This window comes from Xiphophorus maculatus, chromosome 14 (assembly GCF_002775205.1).
Source record: "Xiphophorus maculatus strain JP 163 A chromosome 14, X_maculatus-5.0-male, whole genome shotgun sequence".
Classification (NCBI taxonomy): Eukaryota; Metazoa; Chordata; class Actinopteri; order Cyprinodontiformes; family Poeciliidae; genus Xiphophorus; species Xiphophorus maculatus.
Genome location: NC_036456.1, coordinates 7,535,431 through 7,560,104, shown reverse-complemented (window position 1 = coordinate 7,560,104; position 24,674 = coordinate 7,535,431). Strand labels below are relative to the sequence as shown.

Sequence of the window (24,674 nt, the reverse complement as noted above, 5' to 3'; positions counted from 1 at the left end):
TTCACACTGAAAAATTATCCTTTAAAAGCCACTTTGGAGGCCAAATCGCCTCCTTGCTGAATTGAGGGGGGAGAAACGGGAACACAAAGAGGCAATTATGTGGAGCCCCACTTCCAAAAACCTTTCAAGAAAAATAGTTAGAAGTCGAGATGCCCAAAGCTGTCATCTTCACCAACCCCTCAAGGCGGCTTTGTATGAAAACCAGACCAAAATTGTCTTACTGAAGTTACCACATGGGTTGCAAAAGACTGAAGACAGTTTGTTGCCGCGACCACAGATGGGATTTCAAGCCCCTCCGTGTGAAGGAGAAACAAACCAGAAACTCTGACGCCTTTTCTGGCAGATGGTCAAAGTGAAAAACTAAAACCAAGGCCTCCAGCATGATCATTCACTACTTATACATAGGATGTTTATAGCTGAGTAAGTACATAATTGAACTATGAGCAAACCACCCCTTTTTTCTTTACTTCTGCCCCAGTTTTCTAACTTTTTCCCCCTCTCCATCTCTCATGGATTTCCTATCTGTTGCATCCCAACCGGATTTGGTGAAAACTTCCCTCGTTCTTCATTCCTTTATTTTCTTTTCCAGAAATCATTTCAGTTATTCCTCCACTCCGTTTCTCCACTAAGGGTCTCTTTGTTTCCCTATCTGTGATTGTCAACGTATTTCCCTTCACCGTCGTCAGCAGCAGTGGTCTACGACATTCGGCAACAAGTCTCATCTCCCACGTCACCACCATCGTCTTCGTCCATCATCATCACACGCACACGTTTGTCACATGATCACAGTCATCAACATCATCGCTCACTGCTAACTGCAGCTTGCGGGTATGTTTATGGCCTGCGCGTGCTCTGCTGAGGGATATGCAAAGTCATATTTTATATAGTCAGCTTTGAGCCAAAAGTGTTTAACGCTAGCTTTTATTAGCTTATTTTCCCTCAATCTTATGTTACCACTTTTTCTCTCCTTTTATTTTACTGCCTTTTCTATTCTCTTTCTTTTTTTTTCTAACTTTATGTAAGTAACATAAGCCAGCAGGTCTGGATGTCCAAGCACACCGCACATTTTATCAGTTCACAGAATCTATATAAAACTAGACCTCGGTGTAGAACCCCCTTCACTCTGGCACCGGGTTATTTGAAGAAACATTCACATGCTTATTATTCAAATGCTTGTTGACCCAAAAAGCAAATCAGCCAATCACATAGCCATGATTTAATCCACCTAGGCATCTAAATGTGGAGACTTGCTAGAAATTACTTGCACACCAGAAACAGCGTTTATTGATTCTGAACATGACAGTGAGTACACTGTACACCAGTGGCATCTATAGTCACCAAATCTCAATCCAATAGAGCACTTCCAGGTGGTGGTGAATGGAGGGGTTCTCATCATTCTCATCATTCTGACAAATTTGTAGCAACCATCTGATATTGTCATGTCAATATGAACCAAAATCTCTGAGGAACGATTCTGACAACTTATTGAGGAACTAATGGACCTCTGGAGCCAAGAGGAGGCCCAGCTCAATAATAGCACCACATTATTAGGTACAACCTTGTGCACCTAACTAGACCAGTGGTTCGCAAATATTTCCCCCCCTATGGATTACAATAAAATCCCCCCCCCAAAAAACAAAACAAAAAATCTACAGGGCACACACATCGTTCAACCAGACATAAACCTATGCACATATTTTGTTTTCAAACTCCACTGAAGTTTATTTCACACTTCAGGTTGCAACAAAACAAACTACAAACCATCTTTACAGTGAAACACTTTTGTGTAACAGTTTTCTTTTATTTATTCATCCATACCGCTTCCCGTGCCCCCCCACCCCCCTGCAATGGCACTGCACACCCCTAGGGGGCGCGCCCCCCACTTTGGGAACCACTGAACTAGTCTGTCAGTTCAATCTGCTGGCTTTGAAGTAAAACATTAAATAATTGTATCAAATAAGTTACCAAACTCGACCAACAACAAAGACATGGGAAAGAACCTTAAAGTAAAATGGTTTAGTTGTACTGAAGAAGTTTGCAGGGCGTCCAAGAAAGTGCCAGAATCACCTCTTCTTGTAGATATCCCCCCTACACAATCTTGTTGCCGTCAGCACTGTACTTACGCAACATTGACAGCTAGCAGTTGCAAATGCTTCTGCACGCAAAATAAATGGAATACTTTTGTACAAAAGCAGTTTCTACCCAAAAGATGGCAGAATGAAATTCGTCAGCCAGTACGAGGATAAACCGAGTAAGAGTCCTGCATAGTTAATTTCTCTGATAAATCCTTCTGACTGTTTGGGACATCTGGAAAATCATTTGTCTGAAGGAGATGAGTGATACCATGAGCCCTGTGTCGTGTCAACAGTAAAGCATCCTGATGCAATCCATGTGTGGGGTTGATTCTCATCCAAGGGAGTGGACTTTCTTGCAAGTCCACCAAAGAGCACTGCCAAGAATTAAGTCAAAATGTCAAAATGGCCTCCAAGAGACAATCCCTTTGACAATTCAGACACATTTTGGAGATGATTTGTGTGTCTTCCAGGAAGATGGAGCACCATGTAATGAGGTGTAAGTGATGATGGAGTGACTCAAGCGTTGTAAAACAAAAATCTTGGAGATGTGGCCTTAAAACTTCCCGGACCTCAACGCTATTGAGAATCAGTGGTCACTTCTCAGAAAAAAAAAAAAAAAATGAGACAAGTTGGGCGTGCCGTGGTGGCGTAGCGGTTAGCGCGACCCATATTTGGAGGCCTTGAGTCCTCGACGCGGCCGTCGCGGGTTCGACTCCCGGACCCGACGATGTTTGCCGCATGTCTTCCCCCCTCTCCTTCCCCGTTTCCTGTCAGCCTGCTGTCATATAAGGGACACTAGAGCCCACAGAAAGACCCCATGGATGGGTAAAAAAAATAAAAAAATAAATAAAATAAAAAAATGAGACAAGGAAGGGTCGCAAGACTTGGCCCAGAAGTTGGTGGGGCGATTTTTTTTTTTTTTTTAAGCAAGTTGATGCCAGGAGATCAACTAGAAATGACACTTTGTTGAGGTGGAGCATTGTTCGCCATGAAGGTGAGCTGGCCTGTGTCGCCCATGATGAGGTAAACCCACTGGATCATTGATGTTATTCAGGAAGTATCAGCTGTTCACTGTGCAGGCGGAGAGCAGCACAGGTCACACTCATCTGCCCAGGATGCAACACCACCATCTCCAAAGGCTCATCTGGGGACATCAGTGACTGACTGTGTGCTCTTTAATGTTTCAATCAAGGCTGGCAGCCATCATTTCTGCTCAGTGTGATTCCACTTTCTTTTAAGTTTAGCACAAACTCGTCCCCGCCCTTTAAGAACCTGCAGTGAGTTACCCTTGCAGGTCGTCTGGTAAGCAGACTACACTAACGTAAGCACCTGGTTGCCACTCACCTCCTTTAATTATCCCTGGAGTTCACTTTCTTGTTCCAGAGGGCGCTGTTCACAATTATCCTATTTTATTTCTTATTTTTTTAAATAGTGCAGGCTCTGCATACTTTTTATATCAGCAGACTTTCTGAGCAGTTTTATGGCTCCAATTCAAAGGCCACTGGTAAATCTTACACGTGTTTAATCTTGTTACTGAACTGGAGTGAGAAATGTGGTTGTAATTAGATAAACATTAACAAAATACCTTGAACTTTCCTGTAAGGTCAGATGATAAACACATACCTAAGCACTATCTGAAACCGTGCTTGTTGTTCACAGCAGTAAGTTGATTATATTTTACGACTTCCAAGCCCTATGCAACTGCAGACACCATAAACAAATATTGAGACAAAACAAAGTTTTTATTACATCCAGACATACAGTCAAGTGAAAAAAATCAAATAAAACGGATCCTAGAAAGTTAAATATCCAGTTTTTCCATAAAGAACTGTAACATATTTAGTCTAAAACTGGTATGTTTAGAGTCATTATCATATTTCTGTGCCCACTTCTATTTCATTTCTACTACGTCTTACTCATGCACGCTCTGCTACACAGCAGATTTCATGGGGGATTCCATGATGGTGAGACGACCAGATCCCACAGCAGCAAGTCATCTCTAGACCATGACACTTACAGTCGGTGAGGTTCTTTTCCTGGAATGCCGTATTTAGTTTAGACTAGACATTTCCTCTGCTCTGGTGTCCAGTTAAATCTGTCTAAGGCTCATCTCTGCCAAAACCAGGTGTTCACTCGCAAATCAGCAGTTAGACCAACAAACTAAACGACTGAGGTTTAAACAGATGTAAATGCTGAGTTTGTTTTAATAATATGTGTGATATCTGTGTGTAGTGTGCAAATTAAGTTGGAAAAATTGTGGAGGTGTCCTAGTTTGTTCTTGATCTGATTTTTTTCTTTTTTTTAATTATTAGAAAAGTCCATGCAGAAAGGCTGCAGGACCTGGATTTTAACCCAGGACCTTGTTGCTGAACTTTTCAAATTATATTTTATGTACATGTTTTAAAAGTAATATTTCAATTTCTAATTGTTTGGACCTATTATGGAAACATTTTGCATGTTTTTACTTTTCCATTTGGGTCTCAACTGCTTCTAAAAACACCTTAAACGCTTAAAAAAAACAAACATTAGCCGATTTTTGGTGAACAATTACTTTTTTTGGTCTCAGGAAAAATGAGGCGTTTCAAAAACCTCCCAATTGTTAAGTCACCTAGCAACAAAAGCTGAGCTCCAGCATGTTTGGTCAGCTGGTTCTACCACTGTATGCGCTGTACAATGGCTGCTGGAAAAGACAGATATTTTGTTGTTGTTATACTGTCCATTGTTATTGGTTGTACAGGAGGCTCTACTAATGCTTTTCAAAGCGAAACTGTTTGCAGCCTGTGTAAATGTTGAGTTGGGGGCGTGGCCAGCAGCAGCTTATCTGGCAGAATGTGGTGAACATGTTTTGTGTAGCCCACTGACCTCTCCTAACCTGTTCAAGGTCACCTTTACAGTATTGTTAAAACCGATATCGAATACCCATTCGTCTAAATGTGTTACAAAAACACAAAGACTTTTTTTTTTTTTATACTTGTCTGACCTCAGGTCACCACTTTTTAACCACTTATAGACATTTTGCCTTGTACAGTGCACCCCATTGCATCTCATCTCCGGCTGTTCTGTACTGATTTTAAACCCTTCTGAGACTTGCGTTTGTTAGAAAGTATGGCTCCATTACAACAAACAACGTAGAAGCATGTGTGTCATACATTAACAATTACTGTGTAGGATATTTATTGGTGTAAAGCTGTGTAACCTCTTTCTAAGATTGTCAGATAATCCACTGAGGTTTCTGCCTGGGCTGGAAATCTACATCTCCAAACCTTTCACTGAAGCATTTTATAAGGAAAGAGTCGGCGCCTGCTCGGTCTGCCAGCTCACTCTAACCACCATCTTGGCTTCATCGGGTGACGTAATGTTAACAAAAATCAAGAAATGGAAATCTCCAAAAGCCGACCTGTCTTTACGTGCTAAAAACACAACCGCAATGTTGTTTTAAAAAAAAAGTAAACTCCACAGTATTTTTTTCCTCCGCAAGTGGCAGGAAATAAAACCCAAAACGCCAAAAAGGAGACCCAACAAGAAAGCCCACTTCGTGAATCAACATCTAATCATGTGAAAGTTTATAAGAGGGTAATTGGACGTTAATGTGTTTGGATGTTTTTCACCAGCAAGAGTTTTTGACTTTCCTACAGGAGGAGCGCTAGACATTCCCGTTCCTTTCCACTGAGGAGCAGAGGGGCATGGAGCAGCGCACGCCGATTGTATCGAACAAGTGGAGCCCAGAGGAAGGAGGCGAAGGGCTGAAAGGTAAAACAAAGAACTAGCAAAGGGACAGATTGGCAAGAAACACACTTCCATTTTCATGTAGAATTTTAAAGTAAAGTCAAGGAAAGAAGTAAATATCTAGTTACTCCAAAAAACTTAGGCTCTGAGTTCGTAAAGTCTGGCTTGTTTACTGTAATCGTTAAGTACATTCTTTTAGAAGAGCCAGCTGTTCCACTTCATAGCCATTGGCACTCTGCAAGTGGAGGTAATTGGTACCTGTGGGAGGACAATCAGACCCAGAACACACTAATAACCCACAACCGACCAACTATCAAGAGATCCAAGATGGAGGAAATTACCGTCCATAAAAAAGTTATATTTGTATTAGACAGCTAATTCCAAAGTGCAGATTGTCAAACGCAAATTAGGAATTTCGCAGGTTTTGGAATTAATCACAATTTAATGGCTTTTTATACTGACTACTGACAAAGTAAGCAGTATTTACAATACAAAAACTTTTTTTTTAGCTAAATTATTTAATGAGCTGAACAACAAAGATTTTTGTGGTTCTGTTGTTAGGCTATTCAGCCATCAGATTGGTGCAAAGTGCTTCCAGGAAACCCTGATCCTTCATGTAGCTTCTTTAGAAATGAGAACTCTAGACGTCAACGTTAGCATTGAGGACGTCTGTGCTCCTGCAACATGTTTAGCATTGAGAAGCTATTTTAGGCTTGGCTAGCTTCGCTCATGGGGTCTCTGTTTTTAGCACACAACAGTTTTTTTGTTTTTTTTCCAGTATCTTGTCTGATTGTTTTTGAAGCAAAAATGAACCCACAGTGGGCCTGGAGAAGCAGCTCTGTTGTCCACTGGTGTGGTTTGCGGATATCGCTTGTGCGTCAAATTTACGGGCTAAAAAATGACTACAGAAAAAAATTATATATGTAATTAAGTGATCAAAATTAATTAACATGTTGAAGTCATAACTAAAAAATAAAAAGCTTTGTTAAAATATTTTTATTGGGTCCGTGAATGGCAGCAACTTTAAGAACAACTGTACTTTAAAGTCACCGAAACCTGTGCATTCCACTACTGGCTTAAATTACAGTACAGTTTTGTTTCATTTGTGTGTGTGTGTGTTTGTGTGTGCGTGCGTGTGCGGGGGTGTGTATGTGTGCCTCTATGGAGGCAATAGGAAATGAGGGGGATGAAGCTAAACGGCTCTAAGTGTCCAGACACTGAGACGAAGTGGGAAAAGTCCTCCTGGAGATTGTCTACTACAAGATGACATATAATGTTGGACTGACTCAGCGAGCTTAAGAGTGGGTGTGTGTGACTCTCAAAGCAGCTTCCTTTAGTCACAAGCATTTTCATTCTGATTCAGCAGCAGAAATGAGCCGAGTCTGACCTAAATACGATTCAATTGCTATGTGTTTGCAAGCTTACAGTCTGCAAGATCACAATGACTTGTGTCAACTGGTGTGCGTTTGGATTGGTTTACTGTAAATTCATTGTTCAGGTGACAATCTGCACCTTTGAGGGCAAGCTGCTATCGTACCTGCATAAGCAATCAATAGGAATGTGATTTTATAAGGAAGACGACTTCTTTTCTTTCTTCTTGTGTTTTTTTTTTTTTTTTTGTTTTTTTTTTGGACCAGAATCAAGTAATAAATTCCTGGTTGCATCCAAAACAAATACTGTAAAGTCTTCGCTTGTCTGAGCAAATCTCACAAGTCACAGCCAAGCAGAACCAGGTGTCTATACAGCTGAATCCGGCCAAAGCAGATGCAGAGGCTGCCTGAGGCTGAACTAATTTAGTGCACTTTATGTTCAGTGGCTTTGTTTGACTGGGACTACTTACTGTAAGTTTTTCTACCCCCATATGAACCAATTTAAAGCAGGTTAGAGGTCAGTGTCACTCGAGGGAGCCGCTTTCCTGTTTGTGGCCAAAGAAATGAAGGATAAACTACCTTGTCAAATATCAAATTAAGTCTGGATCCAGTCATACAGCTGTGCTGGATGTGAACAACTCTGGTATGTTCTGCAGTCTTATTACTAGAACGATAAGGAGAACAAGTTTTATTATTTCTTTATTCTGAGCAAAAAGAAGGGAAAAACTGAAATTCTTTCAGGCAAATAGATTTTTTTAGCTGTCTGATATCTCTGGTTATTTACTGCAAATGTGATTGGGATCAAAATAAAACATGTTTAGCTTTTAATCAACACTTTAAAGATTTTTTATTGGGATTTCACCACACTCAAATACAGGTAAATTTGTATCATTACTAGAACTTTTTTGTCCTGAACTGTTACATCTGTGTCTTCTTCTACAGGCAGATGGAAGACAAACTGAACCAGACTTGAACTGATTCTCTTTTTTGGAAAAGCACAGACGGAAACAGCCTTTGCTGCATTTACACAAGAGAACTGTCTGGAAACGGCCGGTGTTTTCTGATGTGGGGAAAAGTTTCATGTTTAGACGAGAGCGCAACGACACTATGAATCCGCTGTAGTTGTCATGCCAAGCCACTACATGGCGCTGTGATCTTAGCATGTCGTCAAAATGTGCAGGAGCTTTTGATTGTCAGCTTGCAGCTCATTTAGAAAACAGTTACTTGTCGGGTCATTTCTACCACCGGCACCACATTTCCCTTTTTTCCATAAATAAATAGATAAATGAAATAAAACACCAAAAACAATGGCCCTGAATTCTGTTTTCCAGTCTTGTTCACAATGTTAAATATGATCTGCTGCTCTTCTCAGTGGAATGTTCTGCAACTCTCCGAGAACATCAGCTTCCCTGTGAGGCTTAGGCGCCAAGAACAGTCAAAGTCTGTCCAAAAGGCCTAATAAATTATTTGCGAAAAGAGCGTGAATGCACGCCACCTGGCCTCCAACGTATTACACTCAACGAGTCTTTCACGCTTGAGATACTGCACACATCAATGACAACTGAGATTTATTATATTGCGCAGCTCTGGCCTTAATGTAGGTTTGACCTCATCAAGTCGAGCCAAACTACTAATGACTTCTGAAACCTGAGAGGACGACATGTGATCTGATAGATTTGCCAGTGTACTAATGCTACTTAGCAACTTAGCTAACACAACTGTTTTTTTTTTTCATTTTTTTGGACTACATAACCAATTAAAATCCTCCTTAAATAAAACAACATGGGGAATAAAACAGACACTGCCACTTTAAGAAAAACTTTCCTGTTTTCTTTTTTGCAAACACAAACATGAAATTTATTCAAATGAACCTGTTGCACAATGTTCCAAACAATGAGGCACATTTAGAAAGAAGTGTCAACTTTATCTCGGTCTTTAATTAACTAAGTTGGGCAAACATCAGTGCTGACAGAGTAAACCTGGAAAACGTACACACCCCGATTGAACTGCCGGGTTTGATGGCGTAATAAAAAGAGACCACAATAAATCGCTTCAATCACTTTTGGTTTATTTTAGCATTTACTTCACACACCATTAACTACAGTAAATCTGACCAACGGTAAAAGACTAAAAAAAATCAAGATTCTTGCTTATTTGCATCCTCACCTAAAGACATGAGTTTAAATCGACTCAACATGTCAGGAGGAGGATATAAAAAAAACGTCCAATGGAAACGCTACAGTACATTTTCCTCCAGTTGGAATGGTCTAGCTAAAGTTCACAAATAAATTTGACCAAAAAAAAAAAAAAAAAACCCACCTCTAGAGGTCGTAATCTGATACACTAGAAGGAGTTATACAGGGTAGAGGGAAAATACTGGCAAGTCAATATGTTGAATGTAAATAGGCTGTTTTCAAATGTTGATTAAACAAAAGTGTTCACTTAATGTAACTGGGGTGCTGCAGCTTTTCTTTATTTACATTATCCTTTGAACAGATTTATTTATTTGTTTCCGCCAATTAAAAAAATTGGCGGAAAAAAGCTGAGAAAGCATTACGATACTTTATTACAGCTAGCGTTGCATAAGACAGCGACAGTAATAATTAACAAGAGTCCGGGACGAGCCAGGTCTGACTTCTCGTAAGAAGGAAATAGTTTACTAATTTACCTGCGGCTTCTAAAGAAGTTTCCGCACGTACTGGAAAACATCAGTTTGACAGAATCAGAGTCAGACAGGTTCATTTCAAACATCTGGCATGCATACAAACACACACACACACACACACACACACACACACACACACACGGAGGGGTAAGATTTACACCTGCCGGTAAGCTCACTTAGATAAATCTTCCGGTGGTTAAAAAATAAACAAACAAACAAAACAAAATCTCAGGACAAGTTTGGGCGTATAGATGGAAGCTTTGGGCAAAACCACTCTGTGTTGCAAATGCTCTCAGAGCAATGACACAATTGCTGCTCCACAAATATATAAATGCAAATACTGCTTTTAAAAAACATCCCCATTTATAATATGCTTCTTGAAAACACCGGTGGCATAAAGAAGTGTGATTTATACCACTGCACTGAACACATCAACTGGATTTAATCATATTGTCAAATTCATTGATGCATATTGATACTTTCCCTGAACAAACAGTGGAGAAAATACTGAAACTAACAATCAGTAATAGTATTTTTTTAAAACTCTTTAATTGCAATTTATTGTGACAACAATACAACCCAAAAATTCTTATCATGATAAGAAATTTATCACAATAAGTGATAAACGATACAATAAATGCTCACAGTTAAAGGGTTAAACGTAAACACTGAACCCCTATGGGATTGTTAGAGCGGTCCAGTCAAAGTCCAGACCTAAATCCCATTGAGAGGGTGCAACAACATTGGATTGTTTGTCGTTTTTAGAAACCATTGCTAAAAAACGTTGCTTCATTTTCTCATTGTCTTCACTTTGTGTGTTTCCTCTCACACAAAATCCCAACATAATGCGCTGATGTTGTTGTTGTGACGTGACAAAATGTAGCAAAGTTCAAGGGATTTGAGTCCGTTTGCTTAGTGCTACCACTCGCTGCACATGTTGAAAGGATGTGGGAGTTGTTTCAAGACTCCATATGTTACAAACATGGCAGCCGTTGAGCACAAACACTAAAACAATGAGCCCTCCTGTGGCTAAAACCGAGTACGGTCCTCTTCCAAATTCCAAACGCCAGCTATTACTCATCGTAATAATATCTGTCTTTCATTACTTTAACAACAACAGGCCCAATAAAGCGACACTGAATGATGGGGGGTTTTATCAAATCTGCAGTTTTCAATATTGAGTTGACATTAAGAATCAGCCGGTTGAAGTTTTCATCGCCACAACTGAGAAACAACAATATTTTCCGAAACATGTTTCCAGTGAGCTGTCACTCAAACACTTTTGTCTCATTCATTACGATTTATGTAAATTTGCCAGAGATTTGTTTGGCTGTCCAAAACCGTCCACCTAGGTTTGAGTCTATCCACCTCTGGCGTCGTGTGAATATGTATTTATTTTAATTGACTGATACTCCATCATAGCTGACCGTCGCTCCATTACAGTGACAAATGTGCACAATCGCTCCCGCCCTGAGGCCGGCATTGGTCCCTGCAGATGTTTTCTGGGCTCGCTGGAACCGAGCAAAGGCGCTCAAGCTGCAGCCCAAAAGCCAAAACTCATCTGGTCCCAATCCGGGCGCTCTGCAGAGACGGCCGAAGGCAACACCGACAGCGACTTTATATTAAAATGCCGATGGGTTTAAAACGACAATTCTGTGGTCAAACTGGGCTTTTCAGGGGAGAGACTGTAACTCTGTGAAAACTTGTAAACAGAAGATTTTTTAATGTCTTTTAAATGCTAGAATTAATAAGAAGGTAGAGTACGCATGAAATAAAGATTCTTAGTAAAATATGCTCTTTTTAAAATTTTGATGTGAACCAACTTGAAAGAAAAACATTCACAAATGTTTCTGGCTCTTTAAAGCTGACGTAGTTGGACGTTTCTGTAAGGTTCAGCGGTGCTTCAACAGATTTTCAACTAGCCTCATTTATCACAAATCGTGTTTGTGTGCACGTGTGTGTGTGTGTGTGTGTGTGTGTGTGTGTGTGTGTGTGTGAGGAAGTGGGGAGTAATAGGTTGCAGATTTGTGAAAATGTGGATAGTCGCTTTCCTAACAGTGATTTTTGGATGCGCTGCAGTTATTCCTACCTCAAAATCATCTAATTTTACAGAGCAGAACTTTATTTAATAGTCCATTTCAGCTTATTATCAGTTATCAATTACATGCTTTTGTTAATAATTAAACCCTTGCATTCTGCTTTTATTTGTATTTCATAAAGCGTTCCAGTGCGTCTTGCACACCAGCTGCGTTTCCATTACAAATGTGCAAAACTTTTTCACATGTTAATTTTTTTGTGCTAATGTTGGAAGAAATGTGATTAAAATCACACGTGAAAAACCTTGTTCACGTGACAAGTCATTAAAAATCATTCACATTTTAGGCGCTAGCAACCATTAGCTACCAGACGAGACGTTGGCGTCCTATCGAAGCTACTTACACTTGGGAACGGCTACAATTTTGGGGAAATTGTAGTTGCCAATTTCACAACAGCGATTTCAATTCAAGAGTTTTGAATGACAAATCAGGAGTCTTCTTTTGGAGCTAGCTGTGCACTGTCCAAGAATGCTAATGCCTGTAAATGAGCACTTTGCTCCTGTATACAAACTGACATAAAGCGAAAAAAAACAAATTTCGATATGACTGAAAAAACCCCCCCACCTCATCCGAGCACAAAACGTCTACCAAAAAATGTGAGTTCTTGTGAAATTGGCATTTTTTGATATAGCAAATTTACTTTTGTAATTCCAATTTGCGTAGTTTTAATGGAAACACAACTACTGATACACAAACGTAGTGCGGACACCCACTGGACAGATAACTGCCTTAAACTCCTTTCTATGAATGTAAGCCTTGATAAATTTGCTGAAATGGTCGAACAAAAGCCCTAGTGGTTCCCTACCTTCGAGATGTAGGCCTTGATGCCTTCAGCCAACTTGATGCATGGTTCCCCGAAGAGCTGGGCCAGCTGATCCGGGATGTCCTGGTCCTTGTCCAGAGCATTCAGTAAACTCAGGCACTTTAGTTCCTCTGTCACTCCTTGGCTACGAACCTGTATGGCAAACAAAGATGGGAAAGAAATCAGCAGGGGTACATATGAACCAAAGTTTGGAAAAACAAAGGCGTTAATACAAGTCTTTCCTGCCTTTTGGCCAAAAAGCAACAAAATAATCTTTTAAATTTAAATTAAAACCAGCTAGGAACCAAGTATAGCTCCTCCCCTGCTCTTATGCTCCAGGCGATTCAGCGTAAAATCCCTAAAAGATTTTCGTACCCATACTTTTTACATTCATTTTAATTTCCGTGATTTCAAATACTTGTCTTGCTTTCGACTGGCCTCCAGGGACGCCTACGGTCGTCACAGAGTTAAAATCCCCTCATGGCCCGGTGTGTCATCACTCGCTGTGCACGGTCAGGGAGTAGCCTCGTTCCGCTGTCAGTTTCCTTTCACATGTGTTTCACATTTTTCACTCTAACTTCGAAGTTTCCTGATTCCTCATTCCTCAGTTTTGAGCAGATAGGAAGCAAAACACAAAGCAAAAACACTTCAAGACAACTTGAAAAAGAACCACAATCGTCTTAAAACTGATAAGACAATCTTATGAACATGACTGAATGCAGTATTATTAGATTCTCAGATTTCATTACTTAGATTGATGAGTTTAGATAAAAGCTTTATTTTCCAGACTTCTTGTCCTTGCTCAATTTTCTAAATAACTAATGTCTCTTTTTTGTCTCTGATATGCTTTAATTTGATTTGCCAAACCACTTTTTGATGTATTAGACTTAGTGAAACATTAAAAAAAGGCCTTTTTACGACACGTTTTTACGTTTACTTTAGTAAGCCGTAAATTTAGGTAGATTTGTACTTTTGGATTTCTGTTATCAGTTATGTAGGAACATAGGGTTATGGTTAGGAGGAAAATCTATGAGAACCGAAATGGGTGACGCTCTTTGCTCTGGAGCAACTTTATGTGCATGCACGCATGCGTGTGTGTGTCCTTCAGGGAGGTTTTCACGGTCCAACAGTCTGGCTAATGACTCTGTAACAAGCACTGATGACGAGAACAAAATTACGCTGCTGCACTCCTTCAACCCCCTGATTTAGTTTTATTAATTTCTTTCCACTTGACCGCTCTTCTCTAATGAAATTTGTAACTTTTTTTTTTTTTTTTACTTTCTGTCTCTCGTCGCCTTTCTTTGACATTTCTCTCCCTTTTCCAGCTAATTTTTTTATTATTATTCTTGCAATAACTGTTCATGTTGATGCCTGAGAGGATCAACTGGCTCCTGTAGAAGATCCCAGTGCGACTATAAGCGAGCGTGTGTCTATATGAGGCCGAACCAATCGGGTCGCGTAAAGAATTTACGGGAAGAAAGATGGTGCTTCTCGACATGTTGCCTCCACTCTTTTAAAGATGACTCATGACCTTAAAATTTGTGCATCTATTTAAGGACAAGTCATTGGGTTTAATTGGATACATGTGTCAGCTTGCAGGTTCTACTTTGTGTCTACGTTGAGTCACCTTTAATAAATTGGAACAACAATGTGTTACGCCAGAAAATGGGTCATTCTAAGTCTTTATACTTTTCCTAGAAGAAGAATGCTGTCGGCAAAGACGTGAGATGGTTCACCTTCTTGCACAGCATGTTCAAGAAAAACAACATTTACGGTGAGGAGAGCTTAAATCTTTTCTGGACTTATAGTTATTTAAGGGAGTATTGGGGCTTAGAGTATTTTTCTAAACTGTGGCCAGCAGTGAATCTGCACTTGAGACCATTAATTCTCTGAGACAAACGGGAAATTTATAGATACAGCAGAGTGAGGCTCGCTTTTAGCTGCCCCAGTTCAGTCGAGTGTTTACACCAACGTTTAAGCCTTTCACATGAATAAATGCCCTAAAAATGATCCCAGATACCCCGACTTATACATCATAATGCTGCAAAATAAAGAACGTTAAGATCACTTTTATCACTGTTGTGTGCCCGACACGAGATTTATTATTAAACTACACATAAAATGTTATTTTTCTTTGTGGTTACGTAAAGAAGAAAAATGTCAATCAGCTGATGTGATAAACAAAACGTTCCTCACCAAAATGTAGGGAACATTTAGGTGAGGAACATTAAAAGAGACCTAAATGAATATTGAAGCGCAATTCCTCTGTCGGATGAGAGTCTCTTGGAGTCCGGCGTGTTTTCACAAGAACTTGCTCAGGATTACTCTAGTAAACACACCAAACACGGAGGTGGGAGTTTGAAGACTGAAGCTAGAAGAGGTCACAGTTTTTTGGGAGAAATTATATGGATGCTGTTTAAATAGATTCAGACGTCTAAAAAGGGGGCCTATGACCTGTGGAAACCAACAGCATAAAAAGGCTAAGAAATACAGAGCTGAGGATGTTGGGGCGACGCAGTAAGACTGATCTCAATCCCTCTTTCAGACCCAGCTTTCCTCCTGCTCACTTCTCCATATGTTCCCTGTTGTTTTTCAGTACCGCACTGACACAAAGAGAGCACAGTAGGTCATCACGGATCATCTGCGTATAATCAGGACACTTCCCAAGAAAAACTGCTGACAATGGAGTCTGGGCCGAGACACTCTGTCTATTGTGAGGGGTGCGATGACAGCTACCACCGGCTCGAGTACTGGGGAGGTTCCCGCGTGCATGAGGAGATCTGAGCGTTACTCTGCAGAAGGAAAAGGAGTGTAAAACAGGCATAGTTTCTTTCTGGTGACTCTGCCAAAACGCACTCCCCGTTTCGGTGGATATGGTTGAAAGATTTATTGTTAATGAGGAATCTCTTTTGATGTAAGGAAAACAACAAACTGTTTCTCTTTCAAGACCGTGGATGTATGTGTGGTCATGCAGGTAAGAGTGTCCATTAGGCCTTGACAGTGTGGATAGGGAGTGTTTGATCTATTATGGGAAACAGTCTAGCCAAAGTCAGCGCGGAGATAAAGGCCATTACTATCAATGCCCTCTGCTAAAAACAAGATTAGAAGTAAACTTTTGGCTCCATTAGCGAGTACCCGTACATACGAGGTCACAGGCTAAAGCAGGAAACATGGACAGATACTACACTACTATTCTTGGGATTTATTTTTGCATGAGACACCTAAATATAGTCGGCCAAAACTATGAGAAAATGTCTTCGCTAATCTAGAGAAAAGTCAGTAAAACGTATTTTCCTCTTCTGAATTTGGCTCCCAGCAGCTCTGGTTTTCTTTGGATGAAACATCATCAAACTTTCCCGTTGTGCTGCTGTGCAGAGCTTTTTCCCGCCAGCGCTGGCGTGAGCCATCCAAATAACAGAGGCTTACGTCACCTCATTCAACTTTCAAACCCGTCTGAGGAGTCGAGACTCAAAAGTGGCGAAACGGTTAATGTGAAGCTTGCTTATAGCAGCAGACTGAACGGCTCAGTGTTTAAATCTTAAACTGAAATACAGCTCCATTACTAAAAAAAGGAGGCAATAGGCCCAGTCTTATCTTAATCTTTATTATCTTTTAATAAGTTCGGGGGGGGTTACAGTCTGTTCCTCGTTTGGCTGGCGGCGTAACAGTACACCTTTTCAAACCAAAAACATTTTTGATTGTTTGGTAGCATTAGAGCTTTTCAGTCATTCAACGATGATGGAAGAAGAAAGTTGTTAGTTGGAATCCCTGAAAAGCTATAAAGTGTACAACTGGCTCTTCATCAAACTACCATACAGACCTGAAATAGCATGTCAACATTACAAGTATAAAGAAACAACCATTAAGTGAAAATGTTGTGCTAGCTAGATGTAGCTAGCTAACAATTCAGACCAGACTGAAGTTGTAACAAATGCTGTAAAGCAATTAGCACCAGTCACATGTCTGCACTTTGGTGTTGAAATCCAACGTTTTAAAAACATGCTGAAAGTAACAGAACCGTGTTACGTAATGTCCAGTGGTTACACCCAGTAAATTAGAGTGGCTTTAAATTAAGCTGGTACCATCGCATGCTAATGCTAATATGAATACAAGAACAGGATTGATCTTGTGTAGTTTATGTGTTAAATGTACAAATGGTTGTATGTTTTTTTATGTGGCATTTTTCATGTTCTCATACTTTCTTCACTGCTAAACAGAGTAACCCTCAAAAGGTCCTGAACTGGGATTTCAAACCCGGATGTCTGTGGTTCTGTTTATGTGTGACTGAAACAAAAGTGAAAAGTATGGTTTATAAATGACAAACACTGTTTTGTTTTTTTCATTTGAGGAACGTTTGCCTGCATCTTTCTTCTTAAAATTAGTGAAAATCTTGCCCTCCACAAAGCGTCCATCTGCATCAACCCCATGTGCTAACAAGGTCCAGTTTGTACTGGGCCACACAAAATCATTTCAACACCCAAACCCTATTGTTATTTTGACAAATTGAATTTTTTGGACACTTCATTAACTTGTTTGATACTTATAACATAAAGCAAAAAAAAAAAGGCTAATGATGTTTAACGCATTAACGATTTATCTAAAGATGGGGATGAGATCATTTTTTTGTCAAAAAGTAAGAGATGGCCGTGGCAAAGTGCTCCAAAATGTCAATGTTGAACAAAAAGTCTAACCAAACCAACATTTCAGTGTCTTTTTCTAAACTTAAGACACCAAATACGGACTAAAAAAGTCATGAAGGTATTTCAGACTGACCTGAAAGAGCCACAGAAAAGCCCACGGATGTCCAGCGTGTGACAGGTCGGCTTAGGGACATAAATTTCATCTTTACCTTAGTGACCTCAACAAATACATTGTTCACTCATTTTGCCTCTGATTGAGTAAAACCGTTGGGAAACAGAGAGGAAAATGTGAGCTATTTTGTAAGCCAGTGTCGACATGCAGGCCTCCAGAGAGTGTGTGTGTGGGGGGGGGGGGGGGGGGGGGGGGGGGCGAGCCTTTGTTGCTGTCATGCCCCGACAGCACGCATTTGGGGAGTCTTTGGAGGTTTGAGTCAAAACTTCCCTCTCTGCAGAGTGTTCCTCTGACAGCTGTGCATCTGCCAATCTCAACTCCTCCCCGCCAATTCCTGAAGTTGCAAAACGCAGTATCACTGTGGGAGCAAGGACAGCAATCGGAACAAATCGACGTGACAACTGAGGTCCAGCCGAGGCAGTAAAATTTTTTTAAGACATTGCTTTGTCTTTGTGTTTTTTTGGGAACCACTTCTGAAAGGTTTGATTAATTGTTTTTGAGCTCCATAAAGAGTCTGAAATTTTACAAGCGAATCACAATGTTCTTTGGAGCTCTAATATGTATATATATTTTTCTTCAAAACACATTAATCTTGTTTAATTTTTTTTAAATTTTTTACGCTGAAATATTCCCAATGCTCTTGTCCACACAGCTGTGTGTTTTAATAGTGTGATGATCCACATGATTCGGCCTTCCCTTGAGTTCTAAGCCGTAAGTCAACCACCCTGCTTTCAAAGCCAAAAAAAAAGAAGAAAAACAGCAGCAAACATAAAACCCCCACTTGCTAGACATGAGAAATTATGTAATTCTATTGTGCAGCTTAATAAAATGAGATGCTTTTCTGGTCAGATGTCAGGAAAAAAAAAAGAAAAAGGAGGTTTGAGTAAAAGTGTCGGTAAATCTAATTATTCATGGTTGACCCTAGCGTCCCAAAGTGTCACGCCAAATTAGATCCAGCCAAACTTTTCACGTTTTATTTAGTTTCACAGTGGATTAGCTGAGCACTAAGGTGCTAACACTAAGGTGTTCACTGCGTTCATTGGAGAGATTGGAAGAAGCCGTCCCCTTTTTTCGCACAAAACGCTCTGCAATGCCGACCGAAACGTCTAAACAGTTTGAGGTCTGCAGAGATGCTAGCTGACCTTTTCCTGACCCTAGACCTGCAGAAGTCCTTGACAGAGAGAAGGTTGGCGTTGAAGAGCTTTTCTGCAGGATTGATTGTTCTCTGCAATTTGGCCTTTCCTGTTTTCTAGCGAAGCCAAACCACAGTGACGGACGAACACAGAAAAAACTGAAAAACGAAATGGAAAGTTGCCACAGTTCTTGAGTTGCCACAGGAATCTTTTTTTATTTTGCTAACATTAAACAAGAAGAAATGGCGTTAAAGTATTCACTGAGAAAAGAATGTTTTGCTAGCACTAGTCGTACACCGTAGCTAGCTATCAACGCTAAGGTCAGCATCCGATTCGTAGCTTCTCCACATTCAAAGTTACTTCTACTGGTTAAAACTGAAGTTAACGAGTTTAAATGCACTTTGCTCGAACTTTTTACTTTGAGGAAAAGCATAAAAGCAGAAATCCAGTGTGAGAACATTGTGTAACTGCATAAACGATGGTAAAGTACCAAGACTAGCCGCCAACGTCATTACGGATCGCATCTGCTTTAAATCTTCCTTATGGCTCTGTGTGTCAGTGTGTGAAGCATTTGGTGGTCAAGTCATTCAAATTTTAAAATAGTAACACTGGTCAAAGCCACAAACCCCAGCTGGATGTGATACTGCACACTGATATTGGAATGAGGATTGTGACTCGATATAATGAGCAGCTTTATTCGAAACTCTTTTATCGTCTTATTCACTCGATACAAGAAGAGAATATTGTGTACTGTCTCGTTGGGTGAGCTGAATGTATTGTTACGCACTCTATTCATTTCCAGTACCTACACTTTTACACATGAGAAGTAAATATCTAAACATGGTATTACGTATTTAACAAAAGCGTTTTTTCTTTGACCACAAATTGAAAAGAAAAAACCGATGTAGAGGCATGTTGATGGGGTTGAACAACTGGGTTCACTAATGTGACTTTCAACATCTTTGTTTCATCTAAGTTTGGATGCGATTCATTGACTGGCCATAAATAGCCGTAGAATATTAAGGGTTATCCAGTGTTGGATGCTAAATATCAGAATGCAGATAAGCAAAGTATCCTGATTATGCAACAAATAAACGAATAACCAGGAAAATATTATCCTAGATTAATTTCTGAATAATCTTAATAGAGTAAAATCAATGATTCCTCAGCATGTAAAAACTTACAGTTGTAAATATAAAAACAGTGAAAGACAGAAGAAACACACAGTTGACAACAAAGACATTTTTTTTATGTTAGCACACCTCACTTGGTTTCTGACTTTGTGAAATTCATCCCCATTTAATGCCCTAATATATAAGTGCAATGTGAAAGCAGATTAGATTAACTTTTATTAAACCCTTATTGAAACTGAGTTTCAGTCAAATAAACTTAATCTTGAGACGTTTACAGGTCATTAGTCATCTCTGCTTTGATCATTTCTGCCTGATTATAACCTGGCTGAGTGTCAGTTGGCAGCTGGTCAGTTTCTACAGGGTTTCCTGTTGATGCATTTCTTTGAGATCTGGAGAATATCTAATAATTTAATTTGACGGCATCATTTCTCCAAAACACACCCAGATTGTTTTACGTTGGGCCTCATATCCTGAGCTGTGCTGAAAATACCGAAGTAGCCAAAGTTGCCCTGAGACGTTGTTTATAGAGTACACTAGAATGTTTCTGTTCAGCATTTACATCCAACAAGTATTGCTTTCAGACATCCATCCCCTAAAAGCCAAGAACAACAAAAACATTGGGGGAAAGAATGCGTCGCGATGTCAGAACCTCATGTGAAATCATTTATGCATCTCCTTGCGCTGGAGATAAAGCCCACGATGTTGTGCTTTGGGGAATAATCATCCGCCGCTACGGGCAAGAAAGACTCTTACGAGGATTTTTAAGCGATCTACCTGAACGCACTTTACTTCTCTGTCCTTTGCCAGAAAACATGCGGTGCCTCATATCTGTCCGTTCTGGTTTGACAGACCGGGCCCCGGAGAGAAATCCTGAAGCCGACTCTCAGGAAGGAGCAAACAATGCTGCACTGTTCCCCCCTCTGCGCGCGTACGTATGTATTATGTGTGTGGCCTGTTCTCGGTGTGTATGTCCAACAGTGTATCAGTGTGTATCGGTGTGTGTGCGCGCGCTTGGCTTTTGCAGGACACCGAACCTTGAAAAGAATATCTCAGAGGGCCACTTGGAAAAGCGGGCCCTCATTTCATGTTCCTATGTCTGTGTGCGTGGAGTTCCTTGGCAGTGAAGGAGTCTCATTTGAGAGGATTAGGAAGAGGAGAAGCAGCCACGTAACTCAAATCCAGCGAGGCAGAGTTCTGGAACGACAGCGTGTGTCTTTTGGAGGAGAAATGGCAAGATCGGGGAAGGAGAGAGTTTGCCGTTGGTGACAATGCTCTCCATTCTCCGCGATGAAACGAATAAGGCGGGGAGCTAAAGACCAAACAACAGCCGAGACCTCGTCCCGTAAATCACACCGTGCAAACAGGGATGCGGGAGAGCGAACAAATGTGCGAAAGTATTGCCCAAACCCCTGCGGAGGAACACGGTGGAGCCCGCTTCGACGTGTTGAGTAACTTGGTGTCTCAAGCAGAAAAGTACTTGGCAAGAAAATTAAGACATGCGTGAGGTACAACTGAAACTGATTGTCAGCTTGAAAGTGTTTTGTCTGCAGGCCGGAGCATTGACTCAGAAGGCTTTTTGGTTTGCTGTTTTGTAACTAAAGTATACTTGTGAATAAGTAATGTGAAGTTGGTGGAAAATATCACCACCTTCCCAGAATAATATCAGAGGTCGTTTTTTGACAAAAATTATCTTTTTTTTCCCCCTAAGTCATCTTTTGCCAAAAGATGACTTAGTTATTTTAGGAAGGTAACGATTCATTTAAAAAACAATATATGTAAAACAAGCCACCTACATCAAGTCCAGGAAGATTTGTCAAGCTGTATAATCCTTAACCAATGGTAGCATAGAGTTTTCCAATCCAGTACAGTACTTTGTTTGTGTTGTTTTATAAAGATAAATGTGGGTATTTGATTCAGGAGCTGCTTTAGTGAAAACCCTCTGAACCCTGAGATGATAGAAACCCGGTGGTTTTTCAGTCCGGAAAGAAAAGGTAACTTTAACTCTGAGTCAGTGACTCAAAAGTAACCCACAGATTCAGTTACGGTGATAATTAATTCGGAGAACATAATCTGCGAACTGGCAGGTTTTCCTTGAACTCAATAGTTTCTCTCTCAGACTCCACCCATCCTGCTGAGCCTCAGACACACTCGTTTACTTCCAGTCTACACGGGTACGTAAACACGACTTTGTATCTTTCTTAGGATCTTAAACGGACAGTTTCACTATTTCGGTCTGAGGTTCTGTTGTTCCCTTACCTGATGTAGCGTTTGTATGAAATTGAAGGAATCCTCAAAGTAGTGGAGGGCTTTTCAGCAAGGAAGAGAGACAAATCAGCAAAATTCAGACTAAAAATGGATGAGTTGATCTTTAGGATACAATATTATATCAGGTGCTATTAAACATCTTCGCTTTCACAAGAGACCACTAAGTTTGTCCCATCGTCTCAGTTGAATAACATTAGCCCTACTACATAAATTACGGTAGCTGAATCTGCCCAAAAAGCTGAAACGTGTGAGTTCATTCTGCGTAAATTTTCAGGTTTGCATTGGGCTGTCAGTGGTGCAAAATTGTCAAATTCCGAGGTAACTGGAACGCAGCATGAAGGAACAAAGGTTTTAATTACAATTCAAATCAATGGAAAGATTCTCAATGTGCTTTAATTGGGATGCATTGTTTTGGCAGTAATGAATCACTGTGAAAAAGACATGATGTAGTCATGTCTTTTTCAAAAGACTTTTTCAGTCTCATGCAATTGTGTCATTTGAACCACACAACTGATCCCTCGCTCCCCAATGTGAGCACTTCTGCCTCTACGACTCCATGACTCACTTATTTGTTTCCGATTTTCCTCAGTGTTTGGTCTTTGCGAAATTCCCCGGACGACGGAAACACGGCCGCAAAATGCCAATCTCTGGACTCTGTTTAGGTAAAGATCTTCCTTTCTCAAAACTGTTCCCCGATAAGATGAACTGAAAGTGAAACTGGTCAAATGACAAAACCATGAATCATTCAATGAGACGCAGAAGTGCAAAAACTTTGCTGACTTGCGAATGATTAGCGGGATCCTTTTCCAATGTTACATGTGACATGATCTACAACTTTTTCACCAATATAAAGGAATTATTGGCTTAAAACAAGCTGTGCGCGGTCCAGCAGAGTCGCACTGACCCCGCATGTGCTTTTGCAAGATTTTGTGTGTGTGTGTGGATTCGGAAACTGACGGTCTGACAGGATACCGCCCTGCTGCCCCACAGTCTATAACATCTGCTGCGCTCCTCCTGAACATCACACTCAGACCACAGGACAATAAAAAAAAGAAGCACAATTCATTATAGTCTTTGCATCTGTAGTTAGCAACAACTAGCTAAATTAGGCAAAATCATTGATTAAAACATGTAGCTTATTTTCTTTCTGTAAGGAAGAAACGTAATTTATTTACCCAGGCAACTCTCAAATAATCACACAATTTGGTTGACATGAGTCGGTTTTATCTGCACCACTGCGTGTGTACGGGTTTGCCCATATGAGTTTATGTTTTTCCCTCTTTCTCATCCCTGTAGGGCTTCAGTGTGCTTTTGGCAGGCAGCCAGTGAGGATCTGACATTGATTTATTTGTTGGAGGCAAGTGATTTATCCCTGTTGCATGTTTAATGACTGTCGGTTTTCTCAGCACTCTGTCATGCAGTGGAGCCATCGAAACGAGCGTTGTCTTTGTTTAATTTGCAACAACGGATCCCCTCTTCCTCCTGCACTTTGCCAAAAAAACATCACATACAGTACATATCAGCTTCTAGGGGGGGTGGGCTTTATGAGAGTTTTGACCAAAACACACTAATAACAGCGAAGGGGTCTAGAAAACTCTGGGGTCACGCAGCCACACAAGTGCTGGCTGTGCTTCTGATGTCCTTAAGTAAGAAAGTAAGAAAGCACAAGATAGACATCCGTTAATCGGGAAAGGAAAAAAAATGTTGCACAGTGCTTATTGTTGCAGACTTGCAGCTTTGGGTTTCATATTAAATTCATTCTTAAGTCTGGAAACACAAGAAAGTCCCAGCCCTGTCCTGAAGGTGTTTGTTAAAATGCCCCCAAAACTGATCCCTCGCTCCCAAATGTGAGCACTTCTGCCTCTACGACTCCATGACTCACTTATTTGTTTCCGATTTTCCTCAGTGTTTGGTCTTTGCGAAATTCCCCGGACGACGGAAACACGGCCGCAAAATGCCAATCTCTGGACTCTGTTTAGGTAAAGATCTTCCTTTCTCAAAACTGTTCCCCGATAAGATGAACTGAAAGTGAAACTGGTCAAATGACAAAACCATGAATCATTCAATGAGACGCAGAAGTGCAAAAACTTTGCTGACTTGCGAATGATTAGCGGGATCCTTTTCCAATGTTACATGTGACATGATCTACAACTTTTTCACCAATATAAAGGAATTATTGGCTTAAAACAAGCTCCTATATTTTGTTGAAAAGTTACCTTTAAATTAGTTTTATATTATTTCAAGTGAAGACATTTGCACTAGAAACTAGATCAGAAATACTCTGTAAGATTTTGTGTTTTTTGAAGTGTAAGAGTGCTGATGTTGCATTCAAGAGGATTATTTCATTTTAATCCAGCTACATTGGCATAAATGCCAATTTAACTGCGGGATTGCAGTTTTATTTTATACTGCCAATAAACTCCTCCTTTCAGCTTTGATTTCACTATTACCGAACCAAACGCCTTCAAAAGGTCGATTTCTGCTTTCAGACTTAAATGAGAGCATGCGTTGTTGATTGGGTACACATTAAAAAGTTGCTTTGATTGCAACGTTTTGGAGTAATTTAGTAATGGGGATGTCTTTTTTTTTTTTTCTTT

The 24,674-nt window shown here is 40.3% G+C and overlaps 1 protein-coding gene across 1 annotated transcript in view; it reads right to left on the bottom strand.

Annotated features, from left to right (window-relative positions):
* LOC102235418 (tumor necrosis factor ligand superfamily member 10-like) overlaps nt 1-24,674 on the bottom strand; it is a 70,433-nt gene that overhangs the window by 27,888 nt on the left and 17,871 nt on the right. The window contains exon 2 of the mRNA XM_005806417.3: nt 12,738-12,887. Within this exon, the coding sequence (XP_005806474.2) occupies nt 12,738-12,887 (150 nt within the window). The remainder of the gene's footprint in view (nt 1-12,737; nt 12,888-24,674) is intronic.